General features: G+C 43.8%; 1 protein-coding gene across 3 annotated transcripts in view; it reads left to right on the top strand.

The window, feature by feature from the left end:
- Positions 1–27586, top strand: part of ezrb (ezrin b) — a 134499-nt gene that overhangs the window by 46350 nt on the left and 60563 nt on the right. For all 3 annotated transcript variants that reach the window (XM_072507535.1, XM_072507527.1, XM_072507519.1), the window contains 3 exons: positions 2447–2542; positions 16027–16301; positions 22149–22232. In XM_072507535.1, the coding sequence (XP_072363636.1) occupies positions 2447–2542; positions 16027–16301; positions 22149–22232 (455 nt within the window). The remainder of the gene's footprint in view (positions 1–2446; positions 2543–16026; positions 16302–22148; positions 22233–27586) is intronic.

Genomic DNA, 27586 nt, shown 5'->3' with positions numbered 1-27586 from the left:
ACCATACTGTAGAAGGGAGGGTCCTTTTATTGGGTGCAAAGGATATTTACCAGAATGGTTCCAGAAATAAGGGATTTTAGGTATTGTTTAAGAAGTTGTTTGTTTGTTCTACTTGCGAGAACGAACATAAGTGAGATTTGTTAGAAGTGTGCAAGATTATGACCAGTTTAGAGAAGACAAATGAAGGAAAGATCTTCCTATTAGCTTGGGCATTTTCAAAGTGGGGGTCACGACCCGTGGGTGGGTCGCGGGCAGGTGTCTGGAGGGCTGTGGAGCTGTCCATTGCGGCGTTCCCAATCACGGGAATTCAAGCACAGCAGCCGGCTTTTAACAATGCAGGCTGCGAGCGGCTTTTCAAATGGTGGCCGTGATGCGCTAAAAAAATGAGGGTGCACTAAGCATGTGTGCCCACTTATCAGTACGCATGCGGCCCCGGGAGTGTTGGGACCTGAACTGGGGTCAAAGTGCGATCGCGGCATGCCGGCAGCTGACTGCATGGTGATCACCGCTGATGAACAAATCTATGACCTCTATCTGTTTTGCATCCCTAAACATTATTCAAATGATCTGGAGAGTGTATATATTCCTCATGGTTTAATCATGGACAGAACTGAATGTTGGGCAAGGGATGTAATTAAAGCCATGGGAAATCACCACATCGTCGCCCCCTGTGTACTGAAGGGTGGGTATATGTTTTTGCTGACCTTTTAGACTACATTAAAGCATTGAATCAAAACCATGAACAGTAAATCCGTATGACGGTGGACTTCATCCGCTTGAAGAGTTACTGTAATGATCAGTCAACAGGGAAGCTACTCAGTTTACGAACTGAGGAATGAAATCCACGCTTTGCTCCTCTAAATTGTCGTCTCTGGCTGATTCGTTTGCTGATTAAACTTGGATGCTAACTATCATCTTTTCAATTCTAAATGAACTGAACGCAATTGCAAGGGAAGGATAGTTTTCGGCACTGAGAAGAAATCGCAGCTTTCCAAAACTCATTCAAAGTTTGGCAATTGAGTGCAAAGCCAAAATTACTACATGTTCCCCACGTTGCTATGACACTGAACAAAAATAACATTAGTGTGCTGGCAAACCTGACTCCAAATGAAGCTGACTGAACTTCTGTGCCTCAGCTTTTACAGCACATTTAAAAACATGGCACAAGTCGATGAAACTGTCAGCATACTGGAGTAGCGTCTCCGAGAAGTATCCGGAGCTGAGTAAAACGAGAATTTTGTTGCTTTTATCCTACACCCTGACCTCCATGTGCAAGTTTCAATTTTCCGTCATCACAAAGATGAAGATGCACAAAGGAACCGGCTGAATACTGCACCCGATATGTTCGTAGCCCCCTCTTCCTGTGAACCTGATTGGTGTGAGACCGTGAGGACCAAGCCGGCTTTCCTCTCACATTAAAGGTTTAAAAAAAATTTTTTTTTTAATGTTTAAATGGTGGTTCACGAATGTCGGCTGGCGTAAGTCATTTAAGGTCGACCGGCATGGGGAAGGTTGGCCGGTTGGTAAAAATGGGCCCGTGGAAAAAATAGTTTGCAAAAGCTGATGGTACAAGGACTAGGGGATACCGATTTAAAGGTTGGCTGCAAGAGATGGAGGGGAAATGTGAGGAAGAACTTGATTTCCATAGTGAACGGTTTTGACCTAGAACTCTCTGCCTACCAAGGTAGTGGAAGCAGAGATGATCACTAATTTCCAAAGGAAATTTGGTATGTTTACTTGAGGGAAATAAACTTGCACAGTAACGGGGAAAGAATGAAGAAATGGCGCTGACTTGATTGGCCAAACAGCTTCCTTCTGTGGTGTAAATGACCCTGACTCAAAATGAAGTTTCAAAATTTAGTTAGGTGATCTTTCAGCTATTTGCAAACTAGTCGATTTTTAAACCTGTTTAGATTCCTTTTGTTGAATGAAAAGCAATGAGATTTAAAATATTTCCAGGCAGCAGTACGCATCTTCAGTACTCTTAATCAAAACGTTCCACTGCCAGATCTATTGATTAATTGTTTGTAATTTACTGATTCCAGGACTACTTCCAAATCATCTACTGAAACCAATGTGTGATGCTGATATTTACTAAAGTAAAGTAGCCTTTTATAATGCTGTTACTATTCTCTTGGATAGTTGTGAACTTCTTTCACCCATTACCAAGTGTTTTGGTGTGACCACAAAAAACATGTTTTTCAAAATTGGCTAATTACATTTTGGCAAGCTCCAATATATAAAATCCATCGTATATCATTTGTAACTCTAATATATTTAAATTCCTTTGACTCTATGCTGCGCTTTCTACTCGCTTGTCTTGTGAGGAGCTCCAATCTCAAACCTCCAGTCAATTATAGCTATTTACAGATTAGAAGGAAGCCTGTGAGTGACTAAAATAGTTTGCAGATTTTAAAGTAAGAATGTATCCACCTTTCTTCCACAGGTGGTCAAAACAATTGGCCTGCGAGAGATCTGGTATTTTGGACTCCAGTATACAGACAACAAGGGATATCCAAACTGGTTAAAGCTTGATAAAAAGGTAAGTGTGCTTTGACTTTTCAAGATCAAACCTGATTATTTATTTCTCTTAATGAAATCCTGTTTTATGAATCCTGATTGATTTCCCACGCTCACTTAAGTCCAAAATGAAAAGCTTTCTTGTGTCTTGGGATGGTTGGGTGGGAGAAAGTGGTATATTTAAAATTTCCCCCCTCTTTCTAATCATCAAAATAGGACATGCCTTGTAGGATGTTGAATTTCAGTGTTTTATTGCTAAGTAAGATTGGCTGCAACTTATTTAAGGATGATCGTCATTGTGGATGTGGATTTGCAACTGGGTCCAGAGTAACTTGGATGCAATGAAAGTTTAGCTATTTGCAGTGCTGGTGATAAACAGACGGTAAAGACTTAATTCCCTGCAAAGACTCATTCCAAGTATCGTCTTGCATCATTGACTTGTATATGTTTCTGGAACCCACCTCTTCATTAACCTGAGGAAGGAGATCTGGTCCGAAAGCTAATGATTCGAAACAAACCTGTTGGACTTTAACCTGGTGTTGTAAGACTTCTTACTGTAATAAACAGAATTGTTCAACTTTTAAGAAGTCCAATCTCCTCAACCTTTTCCTCAAAGAAAACAGCCCCAACCCCTCAAATGTATCTGTGTCCCTACTTGATCACCTCTTCATAATCTACTCTGTTCCAAGGATAACAATCCAAACTTTATCAGACTACTAATTACAAAAGCCCATCACCCCTGATAGGCTTCCTCCATACCTGCTGTTTGTTGTTTGGAATTGTCCATTTTTAATCCAACTGAGGCCAAAGCAATTCTTAAAGTTATCTTTGATTTCTGTTTTGATGTATGCTTTTTTAAAAAAAAGTATATATTTTATTGAAATTTTTTTTCCCTGAGCAACATTTTTCCCGCTTACAAAACAAGCGAAACGATAACAATAACAACAGAAATTTTTAAACTTTTTAACAATAATAATAATATACAAAACCTCGTACTCTATTGACCTATACTCAACTAAGCCTCCTCCTTCTCTCCTCTCCCCCCCCCCCCCGGGTTGCTGCTGGTCATCTGTCTTCCCTCTAACGTTCCCCTAGGTAGTTGAGAAATGGCTGCCACCGCCTGGTGAACCCTTGAGCCGATCCTCTCAGGGCAAACTTTATCTGCTCCAGTTTAATAAACCCCGCCATATCGTTTACCCAGGCCTCCAGTCTGGGGGGTTTCGCCTCCTTCCATATGAGTAGGATCCTGCGCCGGGCTACGAGGGACGCAAAGGCCACGACATCGGCCTCTTTCACCTCCTGCACTCCCGGCTCTTCCGCAACTCCAAATAGAGCTAACCCCCAGCCTAGTTTGACCCGGGCCTTCACCACCTGCAAAATCACTCCCGTCACTCCCTTCCAATACCCTTCCAGTGCTGGGCACGCCCAAAACCTATGTACGTGGTTTGCCGGGCTCCCGCCACACCTCCCACATTTGTCCTCCACTCCAAAGAACATGCTCAATCTTGCCCCCGTTATGTGTGCTCTATGTAGCACCTTAAATTGAATCAGGCTAAGCCTGGCGCATGAGGAAGAGGAATTTACCCTGCTTAGGGCATCAGCCCACATACCCTCCTCTATCTCCTCCCCTAATTCTTCCCACTTTCTTTTTAGTTCGCCCACTGACTCCTCCCCCTCTTCCCTCATCTCTCTATAAATCTCTGACACCTTGCCCTCTCCGACCCACACCCCTGAAAGCACCCTGTCCTGTATCCCCTGTGTCGGGAGCCGCGGAAATTCCCTCACCTGTTGCCTAGTAAACTCCCTCACCTGCATATATCTCAAGAAATTCCCCTTGATGTATGCTTTTTAACCAGTCTAGCTGCTTCCCATATCTTTACGGATTTATGCAAATAGACACCCAAGTTTTCCCTGCTCACAACTTTTCGATATCTTTCCATATTAGTCCTCTCAAATGCATTGTCTCTTGATCTTCAGCTGCCATGTTTATTTTGCATTTGCCAGCTTAAAGCACTTCTCAAACGTTTTCCACAGATTTCTTTTGGTGTAATTTTAAATTTCCTGTGGTCGTTCCATAGAGTAGAATCCTGACCGTGCAGAAGGAGGCCATTCGGCCCATCGATGCTACACCAACCCTCTGAAAGAGCGCTCACACTCCTGCCCTGTCCCTGTAATCCCATCTAACCTGTACATCCCTGGGCACTAAGGGGTAATTTTAGCACTGCCAATTCAGCCTAACCTGCCCATTTTTGGACTGTGGGAGGAAACCAGAGCACCTGGAGGAAACTCTGTGGGAGGAAACCAGAGCACCTGGAGGAAACCCATGCAGACATTGGGAGAATGTGCAAACCCCCCACAGACGGTCACCCAAGGCCTGAACCTGGGTCCTTGGCACTGAGAGGCAGCAATGCTAACTACTGTGCCATCATGCCACCCACTTTGTTTTCATTTGTTTGTTACATCTACAAGCTTTGAAATTGTGCCTTATAAAGCCAAGTCCAGATCCTTATTCTATTGTCCATGTTGTATTTATATTTCCTCTGTCCTTTTAATTTCATGGACTTCTAATTTGGTGAACATAAGAACTAGGAGCAGGAGTAGGCCATCTGGCCCCTCGAGCCTGCTCCGTCATTCAATGAGATCACGGCTGATCTTTTGTGGACTCAGCTCCACTTTCCGGCCCGAACACCATAACCCTTAATCCCTTTATTCTTCAAAAAACTATCTATCTTTATCTTAGAAACATTTAATGAAGGAGCCTCTACTGCTTCACTGGGCAAGGAATTCCATAGATTCACAACCCTTTGGGTGAAGAAGTTCCCCCTAATCTCAGTCCTAAATCTACTTCCCCTTGTTTTGAGGCTATGCCCCCTAGTTCTGCTTTCACCCGCCAGTGGAAACAACCTGCCCGCATCTATCCTATCTATTCCCTTCATAATTTTATATGTCTCAATAAGATTCCCTCTTCTCCCCCCCCCCGCCCCCCCCCCCCCCCAAAAACCTCATTCTTCTAAATTCCAACAAGTACAGTCCCAGTCTACTCGACCTCTTCTCTTTAATCCAACCCCATCAGTTCTGGGATTAACCTAGTGAATCTCCTCTGCACACCCTCCAGTGCCGGTACGTCATTTCTCAAGTAAGGAGACCAAAACTGAACACACTACTCCAGGTGTGGCCTCACTAACACCGTATACAATTGCAGCATAGCCTCCCTCGTCTTAAAACTCCATCCCTCAAGCAATGAAGGACAAAATTCCATTTGCCGCCTTAATCACCTGTAAACCAACTTTTTAAATCACCTGTAAACCAACTTTTTGCAACTCATGCACTAGCACACCCAGGTCTCTCTGCACTGCAGCATGTTTTAATAGTTTATCATTTAAATAATAATCCCTTTTGCTGTTCTTCCTACCAAAAATGGATAACCTCACATTTGTCAACATTGTATTCCATCTGCCAGACTCTAGCCCATTCACTAACCCATCCAAATCCCTCTGCAGACTTCCAGTATCCTCTGCACTTTTTGCTTTACCATTGTGGGCCCAACATTGATCCCTGAAGGACACCACTAGCTACTGATTGCTAACCAGAGAAACACCCAGAAAACCAGGGGCTGGTTTAGCACACTGGGCTAAATCGCTGGCTTTTAAAGCAGACCAAGGCAGGCCAGCAGCACGGTTCAATTCCTGTACCAGCCACCCCGAACAGGTGCCGGAATGTGGCGACTAGGGGCTTTTCACAGTAACTTCATTGAAGCCTACTAGTGACGAGCGATTTTCCTTTCCTTTCCCATTAATCCCCACTCTCACCAATCCTCTATCCATGCTACTACCATGCATCTTTATCTTATGCAGCAATCTTTTTGTGTGGCACCTTATCAAAGGCTTTCTGGAAATCCAGATATACCATATCCATTGGCTCCCCATTATCTACCGCACTGGTAATGTCCTCAAAATTCCCCTAATTTATGAACCCATGCTGCGTGTGCCCAATGGGACAATTTCCATCCAGATGTCTCGCTATTTCTTCCTTGATAGATTCTAGCATCTTCCCTACTACCGAAGTTAAGCTCACTGACCCATAATTACCCACTTTCTGCCTACCCCCTTTTTTAAACAGTGGTGTCACGTTTGCTAATTTCCAATCTGCCGGGACCACCCCAGAGTCTAGTGAAGTTTGGTAAACTGTTTATCATGTGGTAAGATAGTAAGGAATAGCTGCAGAAGGAGGCTGTACATCCTGTCTAGCCTGCTTTGCCATACGAAAACATCAAGACTGATCTGATTATGGACTCCACTCCATTATTCTGCCTACTGTTCATCACCCCAACTCTTCTGGTGTTCAAATGTCATTCCTTGAGTATATTCAATGACTCTGCTTCTACAGCTGTCTGTGGTAGGGAATTCCAAAGGTTCACAAAATCTATTATAAGGTCACATCTTGTTAACTGAGTATAGGCCCAACCTATTCCACTTTTTCCTCAAGACAAACCCCTTTTCTAAGAGTGCCTTCCCCAAACTGTTTCCAATACAGTAAGTATGACCCTTGAGTAAAGAGACCCAAAACTGTTCACCGTTCTCAGGTGCGTTCTCACCAATGTCCTCCAGTTGTAGCAAGCCTTCCCTACTTTTAATTCATCCCTCTGCAATAAAGGACAACAATCTGTTTGCCTTTCTAATTACATGCTGTAATAAGATAACTTTTTGTGCTTCATATACAATGACACACGGGATCCTCTTGTTTAAATCTTGCTTTCCCTGTTTAAATCGTGCCTTCCTGTGTAATTCCCTTTATGTTCTGCTCTGCTGGCTGCTAAAATTCTGCAGACTATGCTTTTAAACTGAGCTAGCACAGTCTAATGTGCTATTTGAACTGGTCCCAAGGACTTCACTTAGTACAGTGTGCTATTTGGTATGGCCCACTGATGATGCTTTGAACTTGGCTGGCAGGCAATAAGCTGTTATAAGATCTCCCAGTATTTGTTTCCCTCTTGATCCTGATTGGTGTGAAGATTCTGGCTAGAAGACAGACTCCATTCTGAGTTAGTTCTGCTTAGACCAGGGGGGAAGCGGGCACACCGGTTTGGACTCTCTGTAGCAGCAAAGGCTGGCGATTTAAAACTCTCTCCAGTCAGCCTGAGAGTGTTTTGGTTTCTGATGGCTGCAAGCAGTCCTGCCGTGTAGGCTGCCTGTGAAAGCTTATCCCCTGTTTGAAAGGTTGAAGAAAATCCACCCTGATTCCTGAAAATCCTCCTGAGACCTCCAAGAGGTCTTGAAGAAAATACCCTTTTAATTTCTCTCTCCAATACAGTTAATCCTGACCTGCAGAAAATCATTTTTTGTTTTGAATTCTCAAGCCCCCCCCCCCCCCTCTTTCCTTCTTTCCTTTCCAAAACTTTGGATTTGTCTTTACTTCTGTTTAAAGCACTAGTTTCAGACCCAAGGTTCACACACTGAACGTGAAATTCACCACGTTATGATCGCTCTTCCTTGAGGATTCTTTACTATAATATCATTAATTGCTTCTGGTGGGGCGGCACATGGCACAGGTTAGCATTTCTGCCTACGGCGCTGAGGACCCGGGTTCGAATCCTGGCCCTGGGTCAAAAAAAAAAAGTGCTTCTGGTTCATTCCACCATGTGTTTTTCAAAGATATTGTCTTGATCATTTGTCAAATGTCATTAGACAGTCCAGATATACAACACCCAATTGCTTTACCCTCACCAGCTGTCTTTATACTCCAAAATCAGCCCATGTTAACTTTATTAGCCCATATGATGGTGGAGCCTTTTTAACCTCTACACCATTGGAACTCTAGCTTCGGATGAACTTCCTTTCCCCTTCATGGGAATGTGTACTCCACCTGAACAACTCTACCTTGAAGACCTCTCATTGATCATTCTGTTTTGCCAAACAATTTTTGATTCTATTGCACCTAGGCCTGATCCTCTTTCAACTCCCTGAAGTTGGCTGCCCTCCAGTTTTGTACTTTATGCTTAACTGTGCTGCGTCCTTTTCTATAATTAGTTTAAGCCTGATATTTCAGTCATTGTTTTCAAAATGTTCTCTCATTGAAACATGCTTCACTTGCCCCACATTGTCCAGAATCAGATATAGAATTGCTTTGTTCCTTGTTGAACTTGTAAAGTTGTACACATTTCAAGATTTCCTCCTCCTTCTTTGCTCTTTAAATTATCCAAATATAGACTGAGGACAGCAACCATGTAAAGAATCCCAATATCATTACTTTATAGTTTTGCCTGCAAATTTGATGGTTAGCAGTTTCAAATTCCTAGGGGTGCACATCTCCAAAAATCTGTCCTGGTCCACCCACGTCGACGCTACCACCAAGAAAGCACAACAGCGCCTATACTTCCTCAGGAATCTAAGGAAATTCGGCATGTCCACATTGACTCTTACCAACTTTTACAGATGCACCATAGAAAGCATCCTATCGGGCTGCATCACAGCCTGGTATGGCAACTGCTCGACCCAGGACCGCAAGAAACTTCAGAGTCGTGAACACCACCCAGTCCATCACACGAGCCTGCCTCCCATCCATTGACTCTATCTACACCTCCCGCTGCCTGGGGAAAGCGGGCAGTATAATCAAAGATCCCTCCCACCCGGCTTACTCACTCTTCCAACTTCTTCCATCGGGCAGGAGATACAGAAGTCTGAGAACACGCACGAACAGACTCAAAAACAGCTTCTTCCCCACTGTCACCAGACTCCTAAATGACCCTCTTATGGACTGACCTCTTTAACACTACACCCTGTATGCTTCATCCGATGCCAGTGCTTGTGTAGTTACATTGTATATGTTGTGATGCCCTATTATGTATATTCTTTTATTCCCTTTTCTTCTCATGTACTTAATGATCTGTTGAGCTGCTCGCAGAAAAATACTTTTCACTGTACCTCTGTACACGTGACCATAAACCAATCCAATCCAATCCTTTCCACTGTTTGGATGATAGTAAACACTAATAATAGAATCCTTTTGTTCGTTGATTTTGACTGAATAGATTCTGTCCTCAAACTCTTCCTACACCTTTTATCCAGTATAATACTTTTTTTTGATTGTTGCCTTCTGCCCCTCCCTTGATATTTGTTTTTTTTTCCCCCTGTGTACCTTGAATCCCACAAATGTTACATTCCCAATCCTACCCTTCTTTGCAATTCTGTTCCCTCTTTTGGTCTCTGCACCTTATTTCTCTTCTGATATTCACCCCTGCCAAATGTGTTTTTAACACTCCTGAACATTAACACTAGTTAGCACCCTTTGAGGGACATTGGTGAGATCCTACCCAGCTGGCTTGCACAATTCTCGCCAGCCCTGGAACTGGCCTAATGCTGCAGGAATCTGAAGACCTCTATCTTGCACAATTTTTCTAACCTCCTGTTAACCTAGCCTGTACTATAAAAAGCACCTCAAAGATCACTCATTGTCCCATCATAGTTTTTCCTGTCAAATCTGGGATCTAGTTGGAGTAGATTGGAGCAAAAGTCACCATTGAAGCTGGCCCCCTTCCAATTTAAAAGCTCCACTTTAGATGGTCCCTTGATCATTACTTATCTAAAACACTTTTGCAATGATCATACTTATCCAACAGCTGTCCTTTGAACATTTGACCTTTTGCCCCATATCATCCCCAAGCACCAGATTTAGCAAATGTGGTCTTCCTATTTGGACTGTGAATGTATTGGTTAAGGGGGAAATTTGCTAATGCTCTTGGGGAAAGTTTAAACTAGTTCAGGGGATTGGGAACCTGAATTGTAGCTCCAGTATACAGGCGGTTGAGAGTAGGGAGGTCATGAGTAAGGTTTCAAAGTTGCAGGAGTGCAGACAGGAAGGTGGTTTACAGTGTCTTCTTCAATGCCAGGAGCATCTGGAATAAGGTGGGTGAACTTGCGGCATGGGTTGGTATCTGGGACTTCGATGTTGTGGCCATTTCGGAGACATGGATAGAGCAGGGACAGGAATGGTTGTTGCAGGTGCCGGGGTTTAGATATTTCAGTAAGCTCGGAAGGTGGTAAAAGAGGGGAAAGGGGTGGCATTGTTAGTCAAGGACAGTATTACGGTGGCAGAAAGGACGTTTGATGAGGACTCTTCTACTGGGGTAGTATGGGCTGAGGTTAAAAACAGGAAAGGAAAGGTCACCCTGTTAGGGGTTTTCTATAGGCCTCCGAAAAGTTTCAGAGATGTAAAGGAAAGGATTGCAAAGATGATTCTGGATAGGAGCGAAAGCAACAGGGTAGTTGTTATGGGGGACTTTAACTTTCCAAATATTGACTGGAAACGCTATAGTTCAAGTACTTTAGATGGGTCTGCTTTTGTCCAATGTGTGCAGGAGGGTTTCCTGACACAGTATGTAGATAGGCCAACGAGAGGTGAGGCCATATTGGATTTGGTACTGGGTGAAGAACCAGGACCGGTGTTAGATTTGGAGGTAGGTGAGCACTTTGGTGATAGTGACCACAATTCGATTACGTTTACTTTAGTGATGGAAAGGGATAGGTATATACCGCAGGGCAAGAGTTATATCTGGGGGAAAGGCAATTATGATGCGATGAGGGAAGACTTGGGATGCATCGGATGGAGAGGAAAACTGCAGGGGGTGGGCACAATGAAAATGTGGAGCTTGTTCAAGGAACAGCTACTGCGTGTCCTTGATAAGTATGTACCTGTCAGGCAGGGAGGAAGTGGTCGAGCGAGGGAACCGTGGTTTACTAAAGCAGTTGAAACACTTGTCAAAAGGAAGAAGGAGGCTTGTGTAAAGATGAGACATGAAGGTTCAGTTAGGGCGCTCGAGAGTTACAACTTAGCTAGGAAGGACCTAAAGAGAGCTAAGAAGAGCCAGGAGGGGACATGAGAAGTCTTTGGCAGGTAGGATCAAGGATAACCCTAAAGCTTTCTATAGATATGTCAGGAATAAAAGAATGACTAGAGTAAACGTAGGGCCAGTCAAGGACAGTAGTGGAAAGTTGTGCTTGGCGTCCGAGGAGATAGGAGAGGTGCTAAATGAATATTTTTCATCAGTATTCACACAGGAAAAAGACAATGTTGTCGAGGAGAATACTGAGATACAGGCTGCTAGACTAGAAGGGCTTGAGGTTCATAAGGAGGAGGTGTTAGCAATTCTGGAAAGTGTGAAAATGGGTACGTCCCCTGGGCCGGATGGGATTTATCCTAGGATTCTCTGGGAAGCTAGGGAGGAGATTGCTGAGCCTTTGGCTTTGATCTTTAAGTCATCTTTGTCGACAGGAATAGTGCCAGAAGACTGGAGGATAGCAAATGTCCCCTTGTTCAAGAAGGGGAGTAGAGACAACCCCGGTAACTATAGACCAGTGAGCCTTACTTCTGTTGTGGGCAAAGTCTTGGAAAGGTTTATAAGAGATAGAATGTATAATCATCTGGAAAATAATAATTTGATTAGAGATAGTCAACACGGTTTTGTGGAAGGTTGGTTGTGCCTCACAAACCTTATCGAGTTCTTTGAGAAGGTGACCAAACAGGTGGATGAGGGTAAAGCAGTTGATGTGGTGTATATGGATTTCAGTAAAGCGTTTGATAAGGTTCCCCACGGTAGGCTACTGCAGAAAATATGGAGGCATGGGATTCAGGGTGATTTAGCAGTTTGGATCAGAAATTGGCTAGCTGGAAGAAGACAAAGGGTGGTGGTTGATGGGAAATGTTCAGACTGGAGTCCAGTTACTAGTGGTGTACCACAGGGATCTGTTTTGCGGCCACTGCTGTTTGTCATTTTTTATAAATGACCTGGAGGAGGGCGTAGAAGGATGGGTGAGTAAATTTGCAGATGACACTAAAGTCGGTGGAGTTGTGGACAGTGCGGAAGGATGTTAAAAGTTACAGAGGGAAATAGATAAGCTGCAGCGCTGGGCTGAGGGGTGGCAAATGGAGTTTAATGCAGAAAAGTGTGAGGTGATTCATTTTGGAAGGAATAACAGTAAGACAGAGTACTGGGCTAATGGTAAGATTTTTGGTAGTGTGAGCAGAGATCTCGGTGTCCATGTACATAGATCCCTGAAAGTTGCCACCCAGGTTGAGAGGGTTGTTAAGGCGAGGGTTGTTAAGGCGAGGGTTGTTAAGGCGAGGGTTGTTAAGGCGTAAGGTATGTTAGCTTTTATTGGTAGAGGGATTGAGTTTCGGAGCCATGAGGTCATGTTGCAGCTGTACAAAACTCTGGTGCGGCCACATTTGGAGTATTGCGTGCAATTCTGGTCGCCGCATTATAGGAAGGATGTGGAAGCATTGGAAAGGGTGCAGAGGAGATTTACCAGAATGTTGCCTGGTATGGAGGGAAGATCTTATGAGGAAAGGCTGAGGGACTTGAGGCTGTTTTCGTTAGAGAGGTTAAGAGGTGACTTAATTGAGGTATACAAGATGATCAGAGGCTTGGATAGGGTGGACAGTGAGAGCCTTTTTCCCCGGATAGTGATGTCTAGCACAAGGGGACATAGTTTTAAATTGAGGGGAGATAGATATAAGACAGATGTCAGAGGTAGGTTCTTTACTCCGAGAGTAGTAAATGGAGGTTCCCCACGGTAGGCTACTGCAGAAAATATGGAGGCATGGGATTCGGGGTGATTTAGCAGTTTGGATCAGAAATTGGCTAGCTGGAAGAAGACAAAGGGTGGTGGTTGATGGGAAATGTTCAGACTGGAGTCCAGTTACTAATGGTGTACCACAAGGATCTGTGGTACACCACTAGTAATGTGGAATTAAGGGCGTGGAATGCCCTGCCTGCAACAGTAGTGGACTTGCCAACACTCAGGGCATTCAAATGGTCATTGGATAGACATATGGACGATTAAGGGAATAGTGTAGATGGGCTTTAGTGGTTTCACAGGTCGGTACATCGAGGGCCGAAGGGCCTGTACTGCGCTGTAATGTTCTATGTTCTCCTGAACACATTTCAGAAATTCTCCCTTTCACTCTGGACATTATCTCTCTCAATATTTGCATAAGTTCAAAATTTGCAAATGAGAATTCAAATATACAAAACTTGAGGTTAATGACAGACTTCAGAAGATGGAATGTTGAAATGAGTAGACTTATGGCAAATACAAATTTAATGCTGAATAGCAGTAGGAAAGCAGGACAACAAGAACTAAAATTATACAATTTTGAAAGTTGTTAAAAAGACAGAATTCTGGCCTTGGGTGACTGCCTGTGTGGAGTTTGCAAGTTCTCCCTGTGTGCGTGGGTGTTCAAAAATCATGCATGGTTTTGACACCGTAAAGGAGGAGCTATCCGAAGTGCCAGAAACCAGTGGACACAATTGTTTAGAAAAAAATTGAGGTGACATGAGGACAAAAAAATTATGTAATGAATGCTAAAAACGGTGACTTGTGTTTTCAACTCTGCATGTTTACCATGCTCCTGGCATTTATAAACTTTAATCTTAACATGCCTCTCGCTTTCCATTCCCATCTTGCCCTTCCTATTCCTTACTACTCTATTTTCTAATCTTGCTCATCTCTCCATGTATCATGTATCTCCTCTTAATGCTTTTCCCAGTGGTCCACCCCCTGCCAAACTAGTTTCCCCTCCACAGCACCAGTTAAACTTCCCTGTGATAACATTAGTCCCAGCCAGTTGAGACACAATCTGTCTATCTTGTATAGGTCTTTGCTGCACTATTCTCCAGCCTCCTGTTAGCCAGCCTTGCCCTGCAATCCTTATGCTCACTAACACGAGATACTGGGAGTAAGTCTAACACTTGACTCGCTGTGACGTCCTTTACCCAACACCAGGACAGTAAAATATCACTCCATGCTCAGCAGTTGCAGAAATGCCAGTCTACCTCTGACTATTGAATCCTCTATGATTGCTGCATTTCTAGAACCTGCTGTGCTCCTCTGCTATAATTTGCCTCGTGTAGTGAATGTAACCTGGACTGCACTTACCCCAAGGTGTTCTTATGCTCACCAGTTTTCAGCACTCAAAAACCAAGTTGACAGATGATTTCTGCACTGTCTGCCTCGTTCTACCCTGCAAGAAGGCCATCCGCTATCTATTCTCCCATAGACTCTGTAGTTATGGTGTGACCACTTCTGGAACATGGGACCCAGGAAATGCTTATTTTCCTGTATGAACTGCATTGATTTCAACCCTTCCTGCATCTCTTAAACTGGAGGCATAGAATCCCTATGCCCAATATCCCCATAGCCGTAGCACTTGTACACAATTATCCAGGGCAGATAAAGTGTCCTGGAGTTCCTACATGGGGCTGGCTTGTAATGCAGAACAAGACCACCAGCGTGGGTTCAATTCCCGTTCCAGCCTCTCCGAACACATGCCGGAATGTGGCGACTAGGAGCTTTTCACAGGAACTTAATTAAAGCCTACTTGTGACAATGTTGTTGTTGTTATTATTATTATTATTATTATTATGATTATTATTATTATTACATGGCACAAAATATACAAGCTACAAGTGTCAGGAACCCACCTTGTTAAAAATTGCAGCTGACAAGGAGTGTGCCCATCTTTATTGTCACACATAGGCTTACATTAACACTGCAATGGCGTTACTGTGAAAAGCCCCGAGTCGCCACACTCCGGCACCTGTTCGGGTACACTGAGGTAGAATTCAGAATGTCAAATTCACCTAACAGCACGTCTTTTGGGACATGTGGGAGGAAACCGGAGCACCCAGAGGAAACCCACGCAGACACTGGGAGAACGTACAGACTCCGCACAAGCAGTGACCCAAGCCGGGAATCGAACCTGGGACCTGGCGTTGTGAAGCAACAGTGCGAACCACTGCTACTGTGCCGCCCACAATTTTTACATAGCACATTCTCCCAGTCTCACCAAATTCTCCTTGTCACACTGAGCAAATTTACTCTTTGTGCTTGAGCAAATATCTCTCTCTTTTTTATAATGTTTTAGAAACACAGCAGCTATAACTGATCAGTCATCCACAATAATTGGAATCTAGTCTTGAGGTAGAGTTACAGTGGGTTAACTATCATTAAGTTGCAGTTGAAAAGTAAGAAAAATAGTTGCATTTCAGTTAGATAACACAACCATAGCAATGAAAACCAGTGAATTCCCAATCTCGCCAAATACTCCGCGTCGCTCTGTTTAGCAAGATACTAAGCAGATTCATTCAGCTCCCAACACTTCCCAGGGCTAATAAATTTGGTTAGCTTTGCACTTAGTAAGGCCTCGAGTCCAGGTCCTCCTTGGTTTTGTATGGTTTAGTGATGGAAAATGAGCTTTGCTGATTGGGTGATTCGTTCTGAGAAAATGGCAGTTCGAGATAAAGGTTGACTGGTGTTCTAGTTGCATTCCTGCAGTTGCCTTGTTTTAACATGGTGTATATTTCTAAACCTAAAGAGGATGCTCAATGAAGCATTAATGTCGATTAGGTTTTTAATGACTTCTAATTAAAGGAATATGCCATTTTAATGGTGAAATGACATTTTGATTTTGTTTTGAAAAGTGATCAAAACCTTTTTGTTTTCTTGTTAGGTATCTCAGCAGGATTTAAAGAAAGAAAATCCTGTTCAGTTCAAATTCCGTGGCAAGTTCTTCCCCGAAGATGTGGCTGAGGAACTAATCCAGGACGTCACCCAGAAGCTTTTCTTCCTTCAGGTCAAGGAAGGCATTCTTTCTGATGAAGTTTACTGCCCTCCTGAAACAGCTGTCCTGCTTGCCTCCTATGCAGTCCAATCAAAGTTTGGAGACTTCAGCATGGAAGCACACAAGACTGGCTACCTTCCATCTGACAGCCTGCTCCCACAGCGGTAGGTAAACCTAAGAACTTGCACAGGAACTCATGACTTCTGATCATCATAGAATTTACAGTGCAGAAGGAGGCCATTCGGCCCATCGAGTCTGCAGCAGCTCTTGGAAAGAGCACCCTACCCAAGGTCAACACCTCCACCCTATCCCCATAACCCAGTAACCCCACCCAACACTAAGGGCAATTTTGGACACTAAGGGCAATTTATCATGGCCAATCCAGCTAACCTGCACATCTTTGGACTGTGGGAGGAAACCGGAGCACCCGGAGGAAACCCACGCACACACTGGGAGGATATGCAGACTCCTCACAGACAGTGACCCAAGCCGGAATCGAACCTGAGACCCTGGAGCTGTGAAGCAATTGTGCTATCCACAATGCTACCGTGCTGCCCAAGGCTATAGGCTGGACACCCAAATCTTGGCTTCAATGTAGAAGGATGCTGTATTTTAAACATGTACTAACCCTGGATTTCTTCAGGGGTTGTAACTTCAGGAGATAATTGGAAGAACCTCTTTGAACTGACGATGGTGACTGCTTGTGGAGATTGAGAGTTCTGTTGGTCTGCCAGGGTTAAATTGTGGAGATTTGATTCTCTCTCCACCAATGTTTTCGGTTGGATATTTTTCTCCAGCCGTGTCCATCAATTATTCAAGAGTTGCTGTGATTTTACTAGGGTGAGGAGGCAGGCCCCACTTTTATCTCTGTCAGAACAGATTGTTCTTGTGCTGTTGGCTGTATTCTAAACCTCGCACTAGCCATTTGAGCTAAGCAGTATCTATCTATATTTTTAAAATAAAAAAACTCTCCCAGCCCCTCTTCGTTCTTGTATAGTATTGAGGTATTAATAGCTTATTCTCTATCTACAACTAGTTTTGTATTCATAAAGGAGTATAACTGAATAACTGAACCATTGCCCATGGTCGAGTGTGATCACCTATATGGTTAACTACTCTAACACCTGATAGAAGTCACCTTCATGTAAATTTTCTAGGAACCCCATTTCCAAGGAACAAAAGTGGCCTGGTGTTTCAAGGCATGATCCTGGCCCTGTGCACAATTCATGTTTTGCCAAGCAAAAATGTCCATGGTATACGCTGTTCCTATTTTTATACTGTGTACAGTTGGCTGGAAACTCAGCTGGGGATGAGAGTTAACTGCTGGCTAACCGAACTTGTAGTTTTGTGCAGTTAGTTAGAACAGAGCTTTACATTGTTTCCCTGAGCAGTACCAGTGAATTATATAAAATTTTAAAGTAGGGCTATGATTAACGTTTGTTCAACACCTAAAACATTATTTTGCCCTTTGAAGTTATGTTCTGCAAAGTGAGATTTACAGAAATTTACACTGTTCTTTGAGCATACAGAATGTATTGGTGGTTTTCATGTTTTTAAGCAAGATGATATCTCTAGGGTACATGGGGGTGTATAGTTTTGTATTGTTTCGGTGTGAGGAGACAAGTGAAACCCCAGTGAGAATAAATACCCCAGTCGCTGTGTAATAATTATTAAGGACTGTTTGTTTATTGAAGTAAAGAAAAGACAAATACATAGGAACAGGACTATTTTACTGGAAGACTCCATTACAAGGGGGCAGGTTCCAAGTGAGAGGGGGAAAGTTTAGGGGAGATGTGCGGGGAAAGTTTTTCACGCAGAGGGTGGTGGGTGCCTGGAACGTGTTGCCAGTGGATGTGGTGGAGGCAGGCATGGTAGCAACATTTTAAGATGTATCTTGATAGACAAATGGGCAGGAATGAAGGGAAACAGATCTTTTGGGCAATAAGTAGTAGGTCTAAATAAGGAATCTGGATCGGCGCAGGATTGGTGGGCTGAAGGGCCTGTTCCTGTGCTGTAATGTTTTTTGTTCTTTGTACTCTGCAATTAAGATGTATGAATTACTAAACACACAGCAGTTTATATAAAATGTAACGCTTATTCCAAAATATATCTACGATACCTGAACTATGTAAGATTTCCCCTAAAAGCATACAAATTAAATCCAGCTTCTAGTTCTGCACAATACGGGTGACGATACTCCAGTCTGGGAAACTTATTTTTCTGATCCAGCGAAGATATTTAAGGGCTTATGTGATCTAAAACTGGCTTCTAGTCTGCTAGCTGAAAAAACTAGCTTTCAAAATAAACTGGCATGTCTGCCTTCTGAGACTGCTGGGTGTTAACTGCCTCCTTGGCTTCTGATCGTTAGATCAATTATACCTTTGTTCCTCTTTGATTATGCCTTCTGTGTCAGTGGCTGTTTGCCCTATCGCCTTCCTAGACCATACATCAGTGACCTTTCCCAATCATCAAAAGCTGTTTCTCCTCATAAGCTATTCACACCCGATTGTTATCAAAATAGCCTTTTAATCTCGTTACTGGGCGAGACACTCCTCAATGGGGCCTTTTGAATGCTGTCTACTGTTGCCTGTAGACCGATTTGGCCTGTTGCTAGACATCTCTCATTTTATCATGATTTGTTAAACTCATTTACTGCTGTTGCTAGGCAGATTCATGACTGCATTTGACCCTATTTTTGAAGTGAGGCTGAAACTGGAGAAAGTGCAATTTTAAATCTGCCGTATCTATATAGTGCCGAGTGATTGGCACTGTGGTTAGCACTGCTGCTTCACAGCGCCAGGGACCTGGATTAAATTCCAACTTTGGCTGATTGTCTGCAGTTTGTACGTTCTCCCCATGTCTGCGTAGGTTTGCTCCGGGTGCTTTCGTCTCCTTCCACAGTCTGCAGGACTATGTGGATTAGCCATGCTAAATTGCCCCTTAAGGTTACTGGGATAGGGCAGGGGGTGTGGGTCTAGGTAGGGTGCTCTTTTGGCTGGTTGGTGCCAACGCGATGGGTCAGGTTACTTGCATGCCAGTTCCATGGTTGAGTAGAAGGGCCAAGAATTTGAGATCCAGGGACTACTCCAGATTAAAAGCCTGAAAAAAAAATAAAGAAATTGAGAATTAAAAACGAATTGGGTGAAAGGACAGCATTTTGGCTTCCTGAAGATTTTAACTTTAGATTGACGCATTTTTGGTTCTGCCCAGTTAGGACCATTTCATATTTTCAGTTAAATGACTAACAGCTTTTACAAGCTTATCAGTACGGAATTTACTACCTTCTCCCAAAAATGCTTTGATGTTAGCCATGTTGCTGTCATGAGAACGTTCGAATAGGAATAGGCCATTTGACCCCTTGAACCTGATCCACTGTTCAGCGAAATCATGCTGATTTGTAACAAAACTCCTTATATCCACCTTTTCTCTATGTTCCCTGAACAAAAATCTGTTCTAATCCGATTCAAAATTAACAATCCATCTAGCATTAGTTGCCATTTGCAGATGAGAATTCCAAACTTCTTGTGCAGAAGTACTCTCGAACTTCACTCCTGAAAGTTCTGGTTTTCTTTTTTGCCATGCCCCACTGGACTTCCCAATCAGCAGGATTCTTTTTCTCCAATTACCCTGTGTTTTCCCTTCTTTAATATTTTACAAACCTTGATCAAATTGCCCCTTCAGTCGTCTAAATTCTAGCAAAAACAGCAACCCACTTTTTTGTGCGATCTATCTTTGTTTAAACCTGTGTGTTCAGGTACCATTCTGGTAAACCTATGTCACAAAGCCTCCCAAGACAGTTTTATCCATCTTCTGATATTTGACCAGAACTGCTCCCAGTATCTAAAGAACAATACAGCACAGGAACAGGCCCTTCAGCCCTCCCAGCCTGTACCGGTCATGATACCATCCTTGGCCAAATCCCTCAGCACTTCCTAGTGCCGTATCCCTCTATACACATCCTATCCATGTATTTGTTGAGATGCCTTTAATGTATCTGCTTCTACAACCTCTCCTGGCAGTGTGTTCGAGGCACTCTCCACCCTCTTGTGTATATATTATTTTTAAAAACCTGCCTTGCACGTCTCTCTGAACTTTGCCCCTCAGACCTTATACCTCTACCCCCTAGTGACTGACATCTCCACCCTGGAAATGAATGCCTGCCCATCCACTCTATATACATGCCTCACATCTTGTAGACCTCTATCAGGTCGCTCCTCAACCTCTGTCATTCTAATGAAAACCGTCTGAGTCGATTCGGCCTCTTCGCATACCTAACGCCCTCCAAACCAGGCAACATCCTGGTAAACCTACTCTGCACCCTTTCCAAAGCCTCCACGTCCTTCTGGTAGTGTGGCGACCAGAATTGTGCGGCTGTACCAAGGTTCTATACAACTGGAGCATGACTTGTCAGTTTTTATACTCGATGCCCCGTCCAATGAAGGCAAGCATCACGTATGCTTTCTTGACTACCTTGTCCACTTGTATTGCCACTTTTAAAGATCTGTGGATCTGTACGCCCAGATTTCTCTGACTTTCTATATTCCCAAGAGTTTTGCCATTTTACTGTATATTTCCCCTCTGTTAGACATAGCAAAATGCATTACCTCACATTTGTCCGGATTAAATTCCATTTTTCATTTCTCTGCCCAAGTCTCCAAGCTGTGTCCTCTGACAATCCTCAACATTATCTGCCACTCCACCAACTTGGGCGTCATCCGCAAACTTATTAATCAGACCAGCTGCAATTTCCTCCCAATTATATATACTACAAACAAGAGGCCCCTGCACCGATCCCTGCGGAACAACACTAGTCACAAACCTTCCATTCAGAAAAACACCCTTCTGTGACCGAGCCAGCTCTGCATCCATCTTGCCACCTCACCTCTGACCCTGTGACTTCACCTTTTGTACCAGTCTGCCATGAGGCACCTTGTCAAAGGCTTTACTGAAGTCATGTAAACAACACTCAACACCCTCCCCTCATCAATCATCTTTGTCACCACCTTGATCCAAGTTAGTGAGGCACGACCTCTCCTTCACAAAACCATGCTGTCTATCACTAATGAGTCCATTTGTTTCCAAATGGATGTAAATCCTGTCCCTGAGAATTCTCTTTTTTTTTGATGTCAACATGACCCAGATTATCCACACACCCTACCCAAGAATTATCTTCCATAAAGTCCTTTTTCTTTGTTGAACACCAATGCAAAATATTCATTTAGTACCTCACCCATTTCCTCTGGCTCAACACATAGATTCCCCCCCCACTGTGCTTAAGTGGTCCAATCCTTCCCTGGCCACCCTTTTGCTTTCTACACATGAATAAAAAGCATTGGGATTCATCTTAATCCTACTTGCCAAGAACTTTTCATGACCACCCAGCCCTCCTAATTTCCCACGTAAGTACCTTCCTACTTTCTTTATCTTCCTCGAGGGTTTCAACTGTCCCCACCCTTCTAGACTACAAAAGCCTTTTTCATTTTGACGAGGTTCACAATATCCCTCGTTATCCAAGGCTCACTAAACTTCCCATACTTGTCCTACGTTCTCTCCTAGGTGTTGTCTAACCAGGGCTGAGGCTGAAGTATGACCTCTACCCCCGGCATTCTTGTCCTCCAAACACAAATGCCAGCATTCCATTAGCTAGTTTAGTTATAGTGATGCATGAAAAATTAAATATAAATCGCTTATTGTCACAAGTAGGCTTCAAATGAAGTTAGTGAAAAGCCCCTAGTTGCCACATTCCGGCACCTGTTCGGGGAGGCTGGTACGGGAATTGAACCGTGCTGCTGGCCTACCTTGGTCTGCTTTAAAAGCCAGCTATTTAGCCCAGTGTGCTAAACCAGCCCCCTGTATGTATCTGGACCCCCCCCCCCAGTTTCTTTGCTGATTTGGGCCCACCGCAGGCAGGAGGAATACAGTAAACTACTAGGTTTCATAATTAAAACAATTTCTAAGAGCATTTTCTGTGTGCAAGTGTTGAATTGCAAAATGTTTTTCTTCATCTACAGGGTTGTGGAGCAGCATAAACTTAGCAGAGAGCAGTGGGAGGAGAGAATCCAGATTTGGCATGAGGAACATCGTGGGATGCACAAGTAAGTTTGGACTAATCAAAGTGAGTGATAAATGGGAAATTACTTTTTGTTCCAGAGGTTTGGAAAAAATTGTAATGTGTGTCTTTGGTAGGAATTAAGCAATTTGGATTTGATTTGTGGGAATGTTGGGTGTTTAGGGACTGGATTTGCTCTCACTTCTTCTGGTGTCAAAGATTCAAGTCTAATTCAGGCTAATGACATCTTTGCAAAGTGTTAACCCAATAGGAAAACAAACCCTATGGGCCTTGACCTACCACATCTCTGCAAACTCCAAAGCCTTGCGTAGCCTCCAGTTCCTTTGGCTCTTTGGGGTCAAAATTGAGCATGACCCAAACATAAGTCCAAGGATCACAATACAGGATTACTCCATATCACTAGCTTCCAATACAGATAGAACATACTTTGTTATCATTATGGTCTGTCTACTTGGGCAGATGGTCACTAGGTGCATATTAATCCCTTCCGCCAATCTGTGCACTGTACACCATAAGTTTGTACAGGTCACCCCTTACAAATCAAAATCCGGTGCTAGTATCTGAATTTTGCAACTTGTCCATTTCCCTCTTTCACTTGCTTCCCCCATTCAGTGCTTGGGCCTTCTGATTGAGAGATGCTGCCAGGTTGCATATCATAAAAATTCACAATTCCCAAGTTGGGAAGGGAAAGCCGAACCATTTCATGCCTTCTAACTACTTTACTTGCTTATATTTCCAAAGAGCTAAACTCCATTCACCTTGTGTTAGAGTAATTTTCAGTTACTTGGATGGATTCTTAGATCCTTCATACTAAACCACCCTAATTGCAGTGGTATTTAAAACAGTAAATTTTGGAAATGCTCAGGTCTAGCAGCATCTGTGGAGAGAGAAACTGAATTGATGGGTGGGACTTTCTTGGAAATTGGCAAAGGCTGATGGTGGGTGGGATAAGTGGCATTGTACCTGCCGATGGCAATGGTGGCTTTTCATGCCATATAGTGTGGCACTTAGCGCCAAAGATTTTCATGCACGTGCTCCATGCCGTATTGCTGGTGGAGTGGCCTCTGATTCATTTGCCCTGCCAATATCGCAGTGCAGTAACCATAGGGGCGCCACATTTCAAGGCCACCCGAGTGCACAGCGGCCGCACTTTGTGTCATGAAGAAGGGATGGCTGGTCAGGAACTCTACCCCCTAATTTTCCGACGCCATCCTAGAGAGGCGACTCGATGCTGCGGAGGCCTTGCCATGATGTGCTGTACCAGTCAGCAAGCTTGCTAATCCAGCATGGGCAGCGGTGGTCAGTGCCAACACGCTATGGAAGAAAACCACCATCCAGGCAAGAAGAGGATGAATAATCATTTCTGTTCTGCCAGGGTAAGTCACCCTTCTCATCAATCCACTCATACACTCACGCACCCATTACACCCTCTGGGCTCTCACTCACTGCTAGCTCAAGGTTCAGCATCACTCGCACTCTCACGCGCCTCTTCATCCCAGATGGGTGGAGGGATGCCAGAGTTGAAGGTCCTCACGGACTTCAAGGACCGAACCACCCAGCTGGCTGGGCAGGGTGTCAACTGCTCCTGTGCTGATGGTGGTGATAAACCAAGTGAAGTTCCAGCACTGCTGCATCCATCAGATGATAATGCTGTGAGGCATGTTTTCTGTCTCTCGGGGCCCAGTCCTGACAAATCTGTTAGAATTCTAACGAGGAAGTTGGACAAAGGAGAGCCAATGAACATGATCTATTTGGATTTCCAGAAGGCCTTTGAGATGGTACTGTGGATCTGGTGTGTAATGAGGCAGGGTTTAATGAACAATGAGTAAAAGATCCTCTAGAAAACAGTGACCATAACTCGTTAGAATTTTAGTATTCATTTGAGAGTGGGAAATTTGGGACCGTAACAACTGTGCTAAACTTAAATAAAGGTAATTGCAAAGGAATAAGGACCGAGTTGGCTGGAGTGGACAGGAAAAGGAATTTAGCTGGAAAGACCGTTGATCAGCAATGGTAGACATTTCTGAAAGTAGTTTGTGACTCATGACAATATATTCCAGTGAGAAAGAAGGATTCTAGGAAGGGGATAAATTAACCAAGTAAGTTAAGGATAGTATTAAACTGAAAGATAAAACCTATAATGTTGCAAAGATTAGTGGTAAGCCAGAGTGTTGGAAAAGTTTTTAAATGAACAAAAGATGACCCCCAAAAAGATAGAGCAAGAAGGTGAGCTTTTGAGGCCAAACTAGCAAGTAATATTAAAACATGGACAGTAAGAGCTTCTTTAAATATATATATAATGGAAGAGAGGCCAGAATGAACCTAGGCCCATTAGAGAATGTGTGGAGCCATGAAATGGGAGCTAAATAATACTTTGCGTCAGTCTTCACTGTAGAAGACAATAATAGCATTCCAAAAATATTCAACCAAGGGACAAAAGACAGGGAAGAAATAACAAAACTAACACTAGGATAGTGGGTTAAAGGCCACTAATTCCCTGGACCTGATGGATTACATCCAAGGATATTAAAGGAAGTAACTAGCCGATATTTGATATACTGGCAGTAATCTTCCAAGAATCCTTAAATTCTGGAAAAAAACCCAGTGTATTGGAAAACTGCCAACATTATTCAAAAAGGAAGAGAGACAAAAACGGGTAGCCAGTCAGCTTAACATCTGTCATTTGGAAAATGTTAAAGAGTCCATTATAAAGCATGTAACGGAGCATTTAGAAATACATAATGTAAACTAACGAGTCGGCATGGCTTCATGAAGGGGAAATCATGCCTGGCAAATTTATTATTCTTTGAAGTAACAAGCAGGGTAGATAAATAACAACCAGTAGATGGAATATACTAGGATTTCCAAGAAGTATTCGATAAGTAGCATTTTGTGCTGTGCCTCAATGTACGAATCTATGGTGTTGGGGCTAGATTTTAGCATGGATAGACGATTGACTAACTGATAGCCAGAGAGTTGGGATAAGAGGGACATTTTCAGAATGGTCACCTATAACTAGTGGCGTGCCACAGGAATCCGAGCTGCGGCCACACTTATTTACGCTGTATGTTAATGACTTGGACCGGAGAAGTGAATGTACTATTGCCAAGTTTGCAGATGACACAAAAATAAGTGAAAAGCAAGGGTGAGGTTGACGGCGAGTCTGGAGGTACATGTGTTAAATGAGCGGGAAAAAACTTGACAGAAGGAATATAATGTAGGAAAATGTAAAGTTATGCCCTTTGGCAGGAAGAATAAAGGAGCTGAATATTATTTCAATGGAGTAAGACTGCAGAAAACTCCATCAGAGATTTAGGAATGCTCGTGCAAAAATCACAGAGCTACCATGCAAATTCATTAGGTAATAGGGGAAGCAAATGAAATGTTAGCCTTGATTCAAAGGGAATAGAGTATAAAAAAGAAAAGTCCTGCTAAAACTGTACAAGGCACTAGTTGGGCCACATATGGAATACTATGAACAGTTTTGGCCCCCTTATCCAAGGAAAGATATATTGGCATTGGAGGCATTCTAGAGAAGGTTCACTAGGGTGATCCTGGTTATGGACGGATTTTCTTTGGAGTTGAGCAGGTTGGGCCTGTACTCATTGAACTTTAAGAGGATTGAGAAGTAACCGTATTTAGACAAATAGAATTCTTGGGGAGGCTTGACAGGTTAGATGCTGAGAGGTTGTTTCCCTTTGTGGGAGAGTCTAGGACCAGAGGGCATAATCTCCGAGTAAGGGATCACCAATTTAAGACTGAGATGAAGAGGAATCTCTTCTGAGGGTAGTGAATCTGTGGAATTCTTTTACTATAGAGGCTGGGTCATTAAGTATGTTTAAGGCTGAGATAGACCGATTTTTAATCAGTAAGGAAATCGAGGATATGGGACTACGGCGGAAAAGTGCAATTGAAGATGATCAAATCAGTCATGATCGCATTGAATGGCAAAGCGGACTTGGATGGGCAGAATGGCCTGCATCTGCTCCTACAGCTTGGGCAAGCTGTGCCATCAGTCAGACATTTACTGAGGCTCTGAGGATTTATTCACTATCCCCATTGCAGTTTGTTGCCATACTCTTGGAATTGAAGGACTATGGGGGCAGCCGCTGCGTCCCCATGACGAGGCCTTCTTAAGAGTACGTGCTGCCACCAGTCAGGTAGAAGTGCAATACTCCGATGTCATGTGATGGTTGTGCCCGCACTGGATCTCTTCATGTCCCTCCATGAATTTAACGGCAATGAGCGTATCCTGAGCTTGACTGCTTCATCTGAACATTGCCATTGCCTCATGGCTGATATCCTTTCCCTCATGGATCTCCACAGCCTCATCTCCTTTGACCTCCTCCTCATCGTAGAAAACTTATTGCTCTGCTATCTCTTTCTTCTCCAGCTGTTTCTCTGCCATGTTACAGTGCCAGGTTGTGCAGGGCACAGCAGACGTCCATGATGCATTACACCCTCTGCAGATTTTTTGCAGTGCTTCACCAAAACAGTCCAGGCACCAGAACTGCCTCTTCATCCCTTTGGTCTGCCCACCAAGTGAGAGTTGCAGCATGAATGTCATTCTCTCAGTTTTACTCTGTGGCCTCTGTACAGCTATCATCAGCCACCTCCTCAATGGGTAGCCCTTGTCGGCGAAGAGCCAACCCTGCAGCCTCTGTAGACCCTGAAACATCTCTGGGATCGGAGAGAGCTCAGAACGTGCACTCTCTGGGAATAGAGCACACATCTGGAGGATGGGTTTTTGGTGTGGCTGCAGACCAACTGAACATTGTGAGTGGAAGCATAGTTCATGTTTGATGCCCTGGAGATCTGAGTGCCATGTGATTGTGGTCAATGGCACCCTGAACCTGCGGAAAGCCAAAGATTTGTGCAAAGCCCATTGGTCTTTCTTCCTGGCTTGATTCCGGTCAAAATGGACAAAGCCATATGCCCTTGTACAGAATGAGCCATCACCTCCTGGACCACACTTGTGTGCGGAGGCTTCTAAATCCCACAAAGGGGAACCTGCAGAGCCCTGGGAGGACCACTGACATAAAAATTGAACACTTGCTCTAACTTTCCGTGACACTGGCAGTGGATGCCAGTGGTACCAATGGTACCAAATCAGCAGATGGTACCAAATCCTGCAGAAGATGGCAGATATGATCAACTAGTTGCCTGGACATGTGTAGTCTTTGGCAGCACTGGTTCTCAGACATGTGTTGATATGCTCGGGGCTTTCTGCAGACCCTGGGACTAGCAGGGTGCCTCATGGCAACAGCTCTCTGGGGTCCATCCTCTGCGTGCAGAGCAGATCCTGCCACCCCTTCCCCTTGATGGTTCTGCTCCTGCCTTTGGCAATCTCAGTGCTGCCCTTCACATTGTCTTCTCTCC

Source organism: Scyliorhinus torazame, chromosome 1, assembly GCF_047496885.1.
Source record: "Scyliorhinus torazame isolate Kashiwa2021f chromosome 1, sScyTor2.1, whole genome shotgun sequence".
Taxonomy (NCBI): Eukaryota; Metazoa; Chordata; class Chondrichthyes; order Carcharhiniformes; family Scyliorhinidae; genus Scyliorhinus; species Scyliorhinus torazame.
This window is presented reverse-complemented; position numbering and strand designations above follow the sequence as displayed.